Source organism: Myxine glutinosa, chromosome 4 (genome assembly GCF_964187855.1).
Source record: "Myxine glutinosa chromosome 4, kmMyxGlut1.1, whole genome shotgun sequence".
NCBI lineage: Eukaryota > Metazoa > Chordata > Myxini > Myxiniformes > Myxinidae > Myxine > Myxine glutinosa.
This window is the reverse complement of record NC_136264.1, coordinates 2,610,587-2,623,290: the sequence shown is the minus strand read 5'-3', so window position 1 is coordinate 2,623,290 and position 12,704 is coordinate 2,610,587. Positions and strand designations below refer to the sequence as shown.

The 12,704-nt window shown below is 42.9% G+C and overlaps 1 protein-coding gene across 2 annotated transcripts in view; it reads left to right on the top strand.

The window, feature by feature from the left end:
- LOC137426041 (uncharacterized) overlaps positions 1 to 6,289 on the top strand; it is a 75,238-nt gene extending 68,949 nt beyond the window's left edge. For both annotated transcript variants that reach the window (XM_068114764.2, XM_068114765.2), the window contains one exon: positions 5,374 to 6,289. In XM_068114764.2, the coding sequence (XP_067970865.1) occupies positions 5,374 to 5,512 (139 nt within the window). In that variant the 3' untranslated portion in view covers positions 5,513 to 6,289. The remainder of the gene's footprint in view (positions 1 to 5,373) is intronic.
- The last annotated feature ends 6,415 nt before the right edge of the window (positions 6,290 to 12,704 follow it).

Below are 12,704 nucleotides of genomic sequence, written 5' to 3'. Positions count from 1 at the left end.
CTCACAAGCCATAACGCGCGGAAAAGAAAGACCTTCCACAGTCAACGTTGTGGCAAGTTATTTTTCAGGTGTATCTGGTGCGGTTACATGCCAGTCTGTCAAAGATGGCCGTTCAACAGAAATGCCAGACCTCAGTCCCGATGTAGAAGAGGCAGATGCTCGTATCATTCCACATGCGATGCTTGCAGTCAAAAGTGGAACTGAACGTATCGTATTGCCTGGTGATACAGATGTGTTTGTACTGCTTATGCACTACTGGAGTATTCTTCATTACAATGGCCTAAGCGAACTTTGGCTAAGGGCTGGTGTTGGAGATTCAACGAGATACATTCCAGTTCACACATTAGCACCAAAGGGTGGAGAAGAACTTTGCTATGTGCTACCACTTGTTCATACCCTGACCGGCTGTGACGACACAAGCAAGGTGGGAACAAAACATGCAGCCTTGAATAATGCTAGTCCATCTGAGTATCTGAAAGACTTTGATTCTGGAACAAGTCGTACCGACAGTTTCATGGCGTCCTGTGAGGCATACCTGGTACAAGTTGTAAAAAAGAACACCAAGTGCACAACAATGGATCAATTAAGAAACCACATGTACCATCACAGTAAAGGTGTATCCTTGGAGCAACTTCCGCCAACTAGCCATGCAATACAGCGACACATCCATAGAGCGTTTTATGCAACCTATCGGATGGTGACTTTGTTACACCCTCATAAGCCCACATCACTGGATCCAACTGCCTTTGGCTTCAGGGAAGCAGATGAACTTTTGATGCCAACTAAAGGCACGAGACCAATTCCTGAAGAATACACAGTTTTGTGCAATTGCAAAAAATGCAGCAATGACAGATGTGCCTGTCGCAAAAATGGACCTCCCTGCATTAGTTTCTGCAAGTGTCAAAGTCTCCAGGGTGATGAACAAATTGTGCAATGCAAAAACCCCTCTGGTTCAACTCAGTATTAGCATGAAGGAAATTCCTTTTTGGTATTAGGTATGTAGCAGTAATTTACTCTGTATAAGCATCGCTGGGTCACCTGGATCCCTTTGACAAACACGCGAGTAAGCAACGGCAAATTACTAAACTTGTGGACAATATTGAGATATGTCTCTTTCATTTGACCAGCAGATCAGGCATAGATAACATTTTATGGAACCATGGTCATCATTCCCATGGGTAGTTTTAAAGGCTTCTTGGCTTCAAATAAGATTTCAATTAAATCTAACCTTACGATGTGTCCGCCGACTTGACAAAACACTGAGGGTTAACACAATGGACTGAAGAGCGTAAGGGAACTCTTCACAAAACATAACTCAGAATACATTCTCAAATTGCTAAAGAAGGTACTAGTATGCAGAACATTCTATTATACTTATGGACTGCAAAAAAATCCGCCTTTTAAATTTACGGCGATTTTCAGTTGATGTTATGTAACACAATTAGGCATTACAAGGCCCCAAATGCATATCAAAGTAATCAGTAGCATCTATTCTAAACGTTCCATGCATCATAAATGTAAAAGTGAGTAAATCCATAACTTGGTGGGTATTTTTTTGGAGCAGTGTGAAATTTTCACTTGTACTCGGGTTTTGTGACCTTTTGACCTCCGGTGACCTCATTAACATATTAATTTGCATAATGATTGTTGTAATGAATAAAGTACTTAAATACAAACATTTCAATGGGTATTTTGTAGTTCTGTTATTTATACTTCCAAAGTTATTGCGATTTATGTTTCCCCTACCCCTAAATTTTGGTATCAATAGAGCGGCAAAGGGCGTGGCTAATGACGTCATTTCCTCTGTTACTGCCGGGTTACCAAAAGTCTACCCAAACTTTTTTGATATGTCTCATGGTCTACTTCAATATTATGAAGAGTAACTTAGGGCACATCTCATGCACACGGGGACCCCCTCAGCCAATGGACTAACAGGAATGCTCTTCTTTGCATAGGCTCCGGTACACATCTTGTGACAACATACGAGTTTGTGCAGCTGACCCATGTACACTCTCCGCATACGCTTGTGTGGAAGCTGGAAAAACTCGAACCTTTCTCAAGTTAGACCAATAACAGGCTTGGTTGAATCATTTATTTAGCATCTAATTCACATTTGCAAACAGAGCTGGTAACCAAGATTTTCTATGTGCACACATGAGATACATAAACACGATGTCCTCCCACATTATGATCCGCTCTAACTCTGACAGTCTCAAGAAGCAGCTTTTATATTCCCTCATGGTCCCAACAGGTGGGAGGGATATTAGCACACCCTTATCTTTATGCACATGATTCAAATGACCCAGGCAGAGCCAAACGATGGTTTACCTGGGCGAGATTGATATTCTGGTTTGAGACAAATTCCTACATGCAGGTGCGCTGACGATACTGTCAGTATTACAATGCCCACACCCATAATTAACCTTCCAATGACAGCATTCAGCGGTTTGTGGAGCACTTCCAAGCATATGGAAGTGTGAAATATCAAAATTAAGGCAACAGTGGCCGCTCCACCAAGTGTTACCAAGGACCAAGGGAACATTGATCTTGTGAGAGATTCTGCTATCTAAAGTCCTAAGAAATCCCACCGTCGGCATTCCTGAGAACTGGCGATCTCAGCCTCATCTATGTGGCGCATTGTCAGTTCTGAACTCGAGCTCTACCCCGACATCATATGTGTAAGGCCTAAACTAACTCTGAATGACATGACAAGACGAGTAACAATGTGTGATTGGTTCAGTGACCAAATGGAAAGGTACCCAAATTGGATCAACTCCTTGTGGATCAGTGATTAAGCACACTTCCATTTGAATGGGACAACATCTTCTGGGGAGTTGAGCCTCCTGAGGAAGTGTCTCAGATGTCTCTCAAGGACCCCCATTGAATGCCAGATGTGGTATGCTGGGACCACATTGCTTCGAGGACGCCAATGGTAAGACGGTGATAGTCCATGGCGAGTGGTACCGTGAGGTCTTACACCGATTCCACGCTGATATCGTTCAACTACTGTCTCCAAACTAACTCAGACTTGCATGGATCATGCAGGGCAATGCCCCAAAACATACTGCAGGTGAAACCATCGACTTGCTCCTCCAGGTGTTTGGAAATCGTGTCATCGGCCTGGGCACAGCGCATGAGTGGGCGCCCCACAGTCCGGATTTGAATCCATTGGATATTGTTGTGTTGGTGGGGTAGTGATATGTAGTCAGGTAGATTTGTGTAGGTATCATGCTCCGGATGTCGGGTAACAACCATCACCATGTAATTTCTGTTTAGCCGAATGTAGGAGTAAGGTGTATCTTCGTCCCCATCCCGAAGGGGCGGGGCATGTTAACTAGCTTAGTAGATAAGGATTAATTATCCCTTGTAAGTCTTACCCTATGTGATTTATCCTTTGTCCTTTATGGCACCGCAATAGACACGAGTGAGGAAATGCCCATTTATTGCACTAAATAATAACCATAAAACCAACCGGAAGCCAGTTCTGAGCACAGCCATTTGGGACGCACCAGCTACATCGCCACGGAAGACAGGCAGGCTGAACACACGCCCCGAGGAGCCGTGATTGGCCAGGGCGGAGCAAGATGCGACTCGCTGTTGGGCAGGAGTTGACCAACGGGAAGGTTGGGGTAAGAAGGGACTCGTGATTGACCAGGGCGGAGCAAGAAGCTACCCGCTGATTGGTGGAAGGAAGGCCAAGGAGGAAGCAGAGTGCCGATTGGCAAGGACCGCCGAGGACGTCAGAGGCGAGCAAGAAGCAGCGGGATGATTGGTGGAGAAGCGCTGATGACTTCACGACCAAACGTTAAAAGAACTCGAGGACCGACATTTTCTCTCTTGCTCTCTCTCTGACCCTGGACTCTTCCTTCTCTTGCCCTCCTCTCTTGCCCCCTCTCTTGCCTTTGCTCTTGCCCTCATCTCTTGCCCCCTCTCTTGCCTTCGCTCTTGCCTTCCTCTCTTTCCCCCTCTCTTGCCTTCGCTCTTGCCTTCCTCTCTTTCCCCCTCTCTTGCCTTCACTCTTGCCTTCCTCTCTTTCCTCCTCTCTTGCCTTCACTCTTGCCTTCCTCTATTGCCCCCTCTCTTGCCTTCGCTCTTGCCTTCCTCTCTTTCCCCCTCTCTTGCCTTCGCTCTTGCCCCCTCTCTTGCCTTCACTCTTGCCCTCCTCTCTTGCCCCCTCTCTTGCCTTCGCTCTTGTCTTCCTCTCTTTCCCCCTCTCTTGCCTCCGCTCTTGCCCTCCTCTCTTGCCCCCTCTGTTTCCCCCTCTCTTGCCCTCCTCTCTTGCGTTCGCTCTTGCCTTCCTCTCTCTTGCCCCATTGCTGTTCTTATCCCTCGTTCCGGACCTCGTGAGCAATTGAGCGTGGGCGACGGGCTCCAGGAAACAATCGGAGATGCCACTGGGAGACGTGCAGGGTTTTTCCAGGCAGAAGCGACGCGTGGACGAACGCTCGGGCCTGTGCGAGTGAGGCCTGTTTCACGCCAACACGCATGCTTCGAGCGCAACGTCACCAGCTCCCCGGATGACTTTTGCAGACCCTGACAAGATCTCACCAGTAATCAGAGCTAAGTGCACACACACCCCATTATTTTCCAGTTTATTTTCTTCCTGTGTCTGTGTTATAAGTCTGGTGTGAAGGATCCGATAGGAATTTAGTTTGACCGTCGCGTTTTCTTGTTATCGGCATTTCTTTTAATAAATCCTTTCATTATTTTCTGTACATTTATAAACCCGGTTTTTGTTTGAGTATATTTTCCGCAGGTTAGAGACTGCCCGGCGGGATCGCTCAGGTAAGCGCTTCAGCTTCCTCTTCTTCTTTCTTCCTCCTGCACATTTATAGTGAAATCCGCTATTTGAATTGAATGCCTTGGAGTTAAAGCTGGCATTGGCTTTGCGTGACTCGACCGGTATTAACCAAGGGGAGTCGCACGACAATATTTTATCTTTGGGGTGCTGCCAAAGGTCAAGTTTACACCAACAAACCTCGAACCCTGGCTGTCCTGAAACAGGAGGTGGACGACTACCGTCCGGCTACCGCTCCAGCCAGTTGCAGACGAGTTGTGGAGAATTTTCGGGGTCAGGATCAAAGCCTGTTTGAACAGCGGTGGAGCGCACATTGAAATGTCAATTACAAGCAGAATAACGAGTGATGTGAAAATATCATGGTGGTTGCTTTCCATCAATGTAACACTGAACTTGCTCCTTTTGTACTTTTTCTATAATAAAACGTTCAAATAGTCAACTTTTTTTTAACACCCTGTATATGATGGTGATGATGATGATGATGATGATGATGATGATGGTGATGATTAATTATTAATTATTATTGCACTATTGTCTGATTTTTATTTGTAATTAATTTTGACATTTTGTTCCAGTGCCGACGCAAATATACAACTGATGCCTGGAGTGGAACAAACGTTTAACTGCACCTGTGTTGCTCGCTTCATCACTGTGCAAATCCAAAACAGATCAGATTATCTCGCTGTCTGTGATTTCAAGCTCCAAGTTAGCTAATCAAGCCCCAAGTTATCTAATCAAGCTCCAAGTTAGCTAATCAAGCCCCAAGTTAGCTAATCAAGCTCCAAGTTAGCTAATCAAGCCCCAAGTTAGCTAATCAAGCTCCAAGTTAGCTAATCAAGCTCCAAGTTAGCTAATCAAGCCCCAAGTTAGCTAATCAAGCCCCAAGTTAGCTAATCAAGCTCCAAGTTAGCTAATCAAGCTCCAAGTTAGCTAATCAAGCTCCGAGTTACCAAATCAAGCTCGGAGTTAACGAATCAAGCTCCAAGTTAGCTAATCAAGCTTCGAGTTAGCTAATCAAGCCCCAAGTTAGCTAATCAAGCTCCAATTTAGCTAATCAAGCTCCGAGTTACCTAATCAAGCTCCAAGTTCGCTAATCAAGCTCCGACTTACCTAATCAAGCTCGGAGTTAGCTAATCAAGCTCGGAGTTACCTAATCAAGCTCGGAGTTGCCCAATCAAGCTCGGAGTTAGCTAATCAAGCTCGGAGTTAGCTAATCAAGCTCGGAGTTAGCTAATCAAGCTCGGAGTTAGCTAATCAAGCTCGGAGTTGCCCAATCAAGCTCGGAGTTACCCAATCAAGCTCGGAGTTACCCAATCAACCTCGGAGTTAGCTAATCAAGCTCGGAGTTAGCTAATCAAGCTCGGAGTTGCCCAATCAAGCTCGGAGTTACCCAATCAAGCTCGGAGTTACCCAATCAACCTCGGAGTTACCTAATTAAGCTCGGAGTTACCTAATTAAGCTCGGAGTTACCTAATTAAGCTCAGAGTTAGCTAATCAAGTTCAAATTTGGCTAATCAAGCTGAGCGTTAGCTAATCAAGTTCAGATTTGGCTAAGCAAGCTCAGTGTTAGCTAATCAAGTTCCGATTTGGCCAATCAAGCTCAGAGTTAGCTAATCAAGTTCAGAGTTCACTAATCAAGCTCAGAGTTAGCTAATCAAGCTCAGAGTTCGCTAATCAAGCTCAGAGTTAGCTAATCAAGCTCAGAGTTCGCTAATAAAGTTCAGAGTTCGCTAATCAAGCTCAGAGTTCGCTAATCAAGCTCAGAGTTAGCTAATCAAGCTCAGAGTTCGCTAATCAAGCTCAGAGTTCGCTAATAAAGCTCAGAGTTAGCTAATCAAGCTCAGAGTTCGCTAATCAAGCTCAGAGTTCGCTAATCAAGCTCAGAGTTAGCTAATCAAGCTCAGAGTTTGCTAATCAAGCTCAGAGTTAGCTAATCAAGCTCAGAGTTCGCTAATCAAGTTTAGAGTTCGCTCATCAATCTCAGAGTTCGCTCATCAATCTCAGAGTTCGCTCATCAATCTCAGAGTTCGCTAATCAATTCAGAGTTAGCTAATCAATTTCAGAGTTAGCGAATCAATTTCAGAGTTCGCTAATCAAGTTCAGAGTTCGCTAATCAAGTTCAGAGTTCGCTAATCAATCTCAGAGTTCGCTCATCAATCTCAGAGTTCGCTCATCAATCTCAGAGTTCGCTAATCAATTCAGAGTTAGCTAATCAATTTCAGAGTTAGCGAATCAATTTCAGAGTTAGCGAATCAATTTCAGAGTTCGCTAATCAAGTTCAGAGTTCGCGAATCAAGCTCAGAGTTCGCCAATCTATTCAGAGTTAGCTAATCAATTTCAGAGTTAGCGAATCAATTTCAGAGTTCGCTAATCAAGTTCAGAGTTCGCTAATCAAGTTCAGAGTTCGCTAATCAAGTTCAGAGTTCGCTAATCAAGTTCAGAGTTCGCTAATCAAGTTCAGAGTTCGCTAATCAAGTTCAGAGTACGCTCATCAATCTCAGAGTTTGCTAATCAAGTTCAGAGTTCGCTAATCAAGCTCAGAGTTCGCTAATCAAGTTCAGAGTTCGCTAATCAAGTTCAGAGTTCGCTAATCAAGTTCAGAGTTCGCTAATCAAGCTCAGAGTTAGCTAATCAAGCTCAGAGTTAGCTAATCAAGCTCAGAGTTCGCTAATCAAGCTCAGAGTTAGCTAATCAAGCTCAGAGTTCGCTAATCAAGCTCAGAGTTAGCTAATCAAGCTCAGAGTTCGCTAATCAAGTTCAGAGTTCGCTAATCAAGTTCAGAGTTCGCTAATCAAGTTCAGAGTTCGCTAATCAAGTTCAGAGTTCGCTCATCAATCTCAGAGTTCGCTAAACAATTCAGAGTTAGCGAATCAATCTCAGAGTTCGCTAATCAATTTCAGAGTTCGCGAATCAATTTCAGAGTTCGCTAATCAAGTTCAGAGTTCGCTAATCAAGTTCAGAGATCGCTAATCAAGCTCAGAGTTCGCTCATCAATCTCAGAGTTCGCTAAGCAATTCAGAGTTAGCTAATCAATTTCAGAGTTAGCGAATCAATTTCAGAGTTCGCTAATCAAGTTCAGGGTTCGCTAATCAAGTTCAGAGTTCGCTAATCAAGTTCAAAGTTCGCTAATCAAGTTCAGAGTTCGCTAATCAAGTTCAGAGTTCACTAATCAAGTTCAGAGTTCGCTAATCAAGTTCAGAGTTCGTTAATCAAGTTCAGAGTTCGCTAATCAAGTTCAGAGTTCGCTAATCAAGTTCAAAGTTCGCTAATCAAGTTCAGAGTTCGCTAATCAAGTTCAGAGTTCGCTAATCAATCTCAGAGTTTGCTAATCAAGCTCAGAGTTAGCTAATCAAGCTCAGAGTTCAATAATTATCAATTCAGAGTTAGCTAATCAATTTCAGAGTTCGTTAATCAATCTCAGAGTTCGCTAATCAATCTCAGAGTTCGCTAATCAAGCTCAGAGTTAGCTAATCAAGCTCAGAGTTAGCTAATCAAGTTCAGAGATCGCTAATCAATTCAGAGTTCGCTAATCAAGTTCAGAGTTCGCTAATCAATCTCAGAGTTCGCTAATCAAGCTCAGAGTTAGCTAATCAAGCTCAGAGTTAGCTAATCAATTCAGAGTTCGCTAATCAATCTCAGAGTTCGCTCATCAATCTCAGAGTTCGCTAATCAAGCTCAGAGTTAGCTAATTAAGCTCAGAGTTCGCTAATCAATTCAGAGTTAGCTAATCAATTTCAGAGTTCGCTAATCAAGTTCAGAGTTCGCTAATCAAGTTCAAAGTTCGCTAATCAAGTTCAGAGTTAGCTAATCAATCTCAGAGTTCGCTCATCAATCTCAGAGTTCGCTAATCAAGCTCAGAGTTAGCTAATCAAGCTCAGAGTTAGCTAATCAATTCAGAGTTAGCTAATCAATTTCAGAGTTCGCTAATCAAGTTCAGAGTTCGCTAATCAAGTTCAAAGTTCGCTAATCAAGTTCAGAGTTCGCTGATCAATCTCAGAGTTCGCTAATCAAGTTCCGATTTGGCTAATCAAGCTCATAGTTAGCTAATCAAGTTCAGAGTTGGCTAATCAAGTTCAGAGTTCGCTAATCAATCTCAGAGTTAGCTAATCAAGTTCAGAGTTGGCTAATCAAGCTCAGAGTTAGCTAATCAATCTCAGAGTTCGCTAATCAATCTCAGAGTTAGCTCATCAAGTTCCGATTTGGCTAATCAAGCTCAGAGTTCGCTAATCAAGTTCAGAGTTGGCTAATCAAGTTCAGAGTTGGCTAATCAATCTCAGAGTTAGCTAATCAAGTTCAGAGTTGGCTAATCAAGCTCAGAGTTAGCTAATCAAGCTCAGAGTTCGCCAATCAAGTTCAGAGTTCGCCAATCAAGTTCAGAGTTCGCTAATCAAGTTCAGAGTTCGCTAATCAAGTTCAGAGTTGGCTAAACAAGTTCAGAGTTAGCTAATCAAGTTCAGAGTTCGCTAATCAAGTTCAGAGTTCGCTAATCAAGTTCAGAGTTCGCTAATCAAGTTCAGAGTTCGCCAATCAAGTTCAGAGTTCGCCAATCAAGTTCAGAGTTCGCCAATCAAGTTCAGAGTTCGCCAATCAAGTTCAGAGTTCGCCAATCAAGTTCAGAGTTCGCCAATCAAGTTCAGAGATCGCCAATCAAGTTCAGAGTTCGCCAATCAAGTTCAGAGTTCGCCAATCAAGTTCAGAGTTCGCTAATCAATCTCAGAGTTAGCTAATCAAGTTCAGAGTTCGCTAATCAATCTCAGAGTTAGCTAATCAAGTTCAGAGTTCGCCAATCAAGTTCAGAGTTCGCTAATCAATCTCAGAGTTAGCTAATCAAGTTCAGAGTTGGCTAATCAAGCTCAGAGTTAGCTAATCAAGCTCAGAGTTCGCCAATCAAGTTCAGAGTTAGCTAATCAAGCTCAGAGTTCGCCAATCAAGTTCAGAGTTCGCCAATCAAGTTCAGAGTTCGCGAATCAATCTCAGAGTTAGCTAATCAAGTTCAGAGTTAGCTAATCAACCTGAGAGTTCGCCAATCAAGTTCAGAGTTAGCTAATCAAGTTCAGAGTTCGCCAATCAAGTTCAGAGTTCGCCAATCAAGTTCAGAGTTCGCTAATCAAGTTCAGAGTTCGCCAATCAAGTTCAGAGTTCGCCAATCAAGTTCAGAGTTCGCTAATCAAGTTCAGAGTTCGCTAATCAAGTTCAGAGTTCGCTAAACAAGTTCAGAGTTGGCTAATCAAGTTCAGAGTTCGCTAAACAATCTCAGAGTTAGCTAATCAAGTTCAGAGTTCGCTAATCAAGTTCAGAGTTCGCTAATCAAGTTCAGAGTTCGCCAATCAAGTTCAGAGTTCGCTAATCAAGTTCAGAGTTCGCCAATCAAGTTCAGAGTTCGCCAATCAAGTTCAGAGTTCGCCAATCAAGTTCAGAGTTCGCTAATCAAGTTCAGAGTTCGCTAATCAAGTTCAGAGTTGGCTAATCAAGTTCAGAGTTCGCTAATCAAGTTCAGAGTTCGCTAATCAAGTTCAGAGTTCGCTAATCAAGTTCAGAGAACGCCAATCAAATTCAGAGTACGCCAATCAAATTCAGAGTACGCCAATCAAATTCAGAGTACGCCAATCAAATTCGGAGTTCGCCAATCAAGTTCAGAGTTCGCCAATCAAGTTCAGAGTTCGCCAATCAAGTTCAGAGTTCGCCAGTCAAGTTCAGAGTTCACCAATCAAGTTCAGAGTTCGCCAATCAAGTTCAGAGTTCGCCAATCAAGTTCAGAGTTCGCCAATCAAGTTCAGAGTTCGCCAATCAAGTTCAGAGTTCGCCAATCAAGTTCAGGGTTCGCCAATCAAGTTCAGAGTTCGCCAATCAAGTTCAGAGTTCGCCAATCAAGTTCAGAGTTCGCCAATCAAGTTCAGAGTTCGCCAATCAAGTTCAGTGTTCGCCAATCAAGTTCAGAGTTCGCCAATCAAGTTCAGAGTTCGCCAATCAAGTTCAGAGTTCGCTAATCAAGTTCAGAGTTCGCTAATCAAGTTCAGAGAACGCCAATCAAATTCAGAGTACGCCAATCAAATTCGGAGTACGCCAATCATGTTCGGAGTTCGCCAATCAAGTTCAGAGTTCGCCAATCAAGTTCAGAGTTCGCCAATCAAGTTCAGAGTTCGCCAGTCAAGTTCAGAGTTCACCAATCAAGTTCAGAGTTCGCCAATCAAGTTCAGAGTTCGCCAATCAAGTTCAGAGTTCGCCAATCAAGTTCAGAGTTCGCCAATCAAGTTCAGAGTTCGCCAATCAAGTTCAGAGTTCGCCAATCAAGTTCAGAGTTCGCCAATCAAGTTCAGAGTTCGCCAATCAAGTTCAGAGTTCGCCAATCAAGTTCAGAGTTCGCCAATCAAGTTCAGAGTTCGCCAATCAATTTCAGAGTTCGCCAATCAAGTTCAGTGTTCGCCAATCAAGTTCAGAGTTCGCCAATCAAGTTCAGAGTTCGCCAATCAAGTTCAGAGTTCGCCAATCAAGTTCAGATTTCGCCAATCAAGTTCAGAGTTCGCCAATCAAGTTCAGAGTTCGCTAATCAAGTTCAGAGTTCGCTAATCAAGTTCAGAGTTCGCTAATCAAGTTCAGAGTTCGTTAATCAAGTTCAGAGTTCGCTAATCAAGTTCAGAGTTCGCTAATCAAGTTCAGAGTTCGCTAATCAAGTTCAGAGTTCGCTAATCAAGTTCAGAGTTCGCTAATCAAGTTCAGAGTTCGCTAATCAAGTTCAGAGTTCGCTAATCAAGTTCAGAGTTCGCTAATCAAGCTCAGAGTTCGCTAATCAAGTTCAGAGTTCGCCAATCAAGCTCAGAGTAGCTAATCAAGTTCCGATTTGGCTAATCAAGCTCAGAGTTCGCTAATCAAGTTCAGAGTTCGCTAATCAATCTCAGAGTTGGCTAATCAAGCTGAGTTGGCTAATCAAGGTCCGAGTTAGCAAATCAAGCTTGGAGTTAGCAAATCAAGCTCCAAATTACCTAATCAAGCTCCGAGTTAGCAAATCAAGCTCCGAGTTAGCAAATCAAGCTTGGAGGTAGCAAATCAAGCTCCAAATTACCTAATCAAGCTCCGAGTTACCTAATCAAGCTCCGAGTTAGCAAATCAAGCTTGGAGTTAGCAAATCGAGCTCCAAATTACCTAATCAAGCTCCGCGTTAGCAAATCAAGCTTGGAGTTACCTAATCAAGCTCCGTGTTAGCAAATCAAGCTCCAAGTTACCTAATCAAGCTCCGAGTTTTCTAATCAAGCTCCAAGTTCGCTAATTAACCACCAACATTCTCACTCAAAACAGCTAACCCGATTACACATGAACACATGTTGCTCTGGTGACACGATGCTTATTGCTTGTCGTTTGAAGTTTAATTATCTGACCTATTACAATGATGGCAAAATGCTAATTGTACTTTTCTCCGAAGTGGAACTATTTCAGATATTATAGTGACGTCATTTTGGTAAATGATTATTTTTACCAACAGTTTAATTCTTGCAAACTGCAATGACATCATGAGGACAAGTTTTTTTCTCTTGAAAGTGTAATTTTTGATGATATTACCACAAAAAGACGTCATAATAGTGATTGTTTTTTGTCTCGAAATACGGTTTGATATTGTTTTGTTAACTGTGCATGAATATTTTAATTTACTAATTTACTGATCGTTAATTATGCTCCGTAATCATTTGTGTTGCAGAATGTATATATATAATAAACAGTTATATATGAAGTTTGTTTGTTTGGATTCTGCTTTAAAAGCGTAAATACATGAAATTACACAAATACGGACTTCAAGAACAAAGACACAACTGGATAACTGAGACTTAACGCGCCTCTTGTTAGTTTGATATCTGCTATATAAAGAGCTGTCTGTGTCGCCATTTTCTCAGAGATGCCTGAACGGATCTTCGTC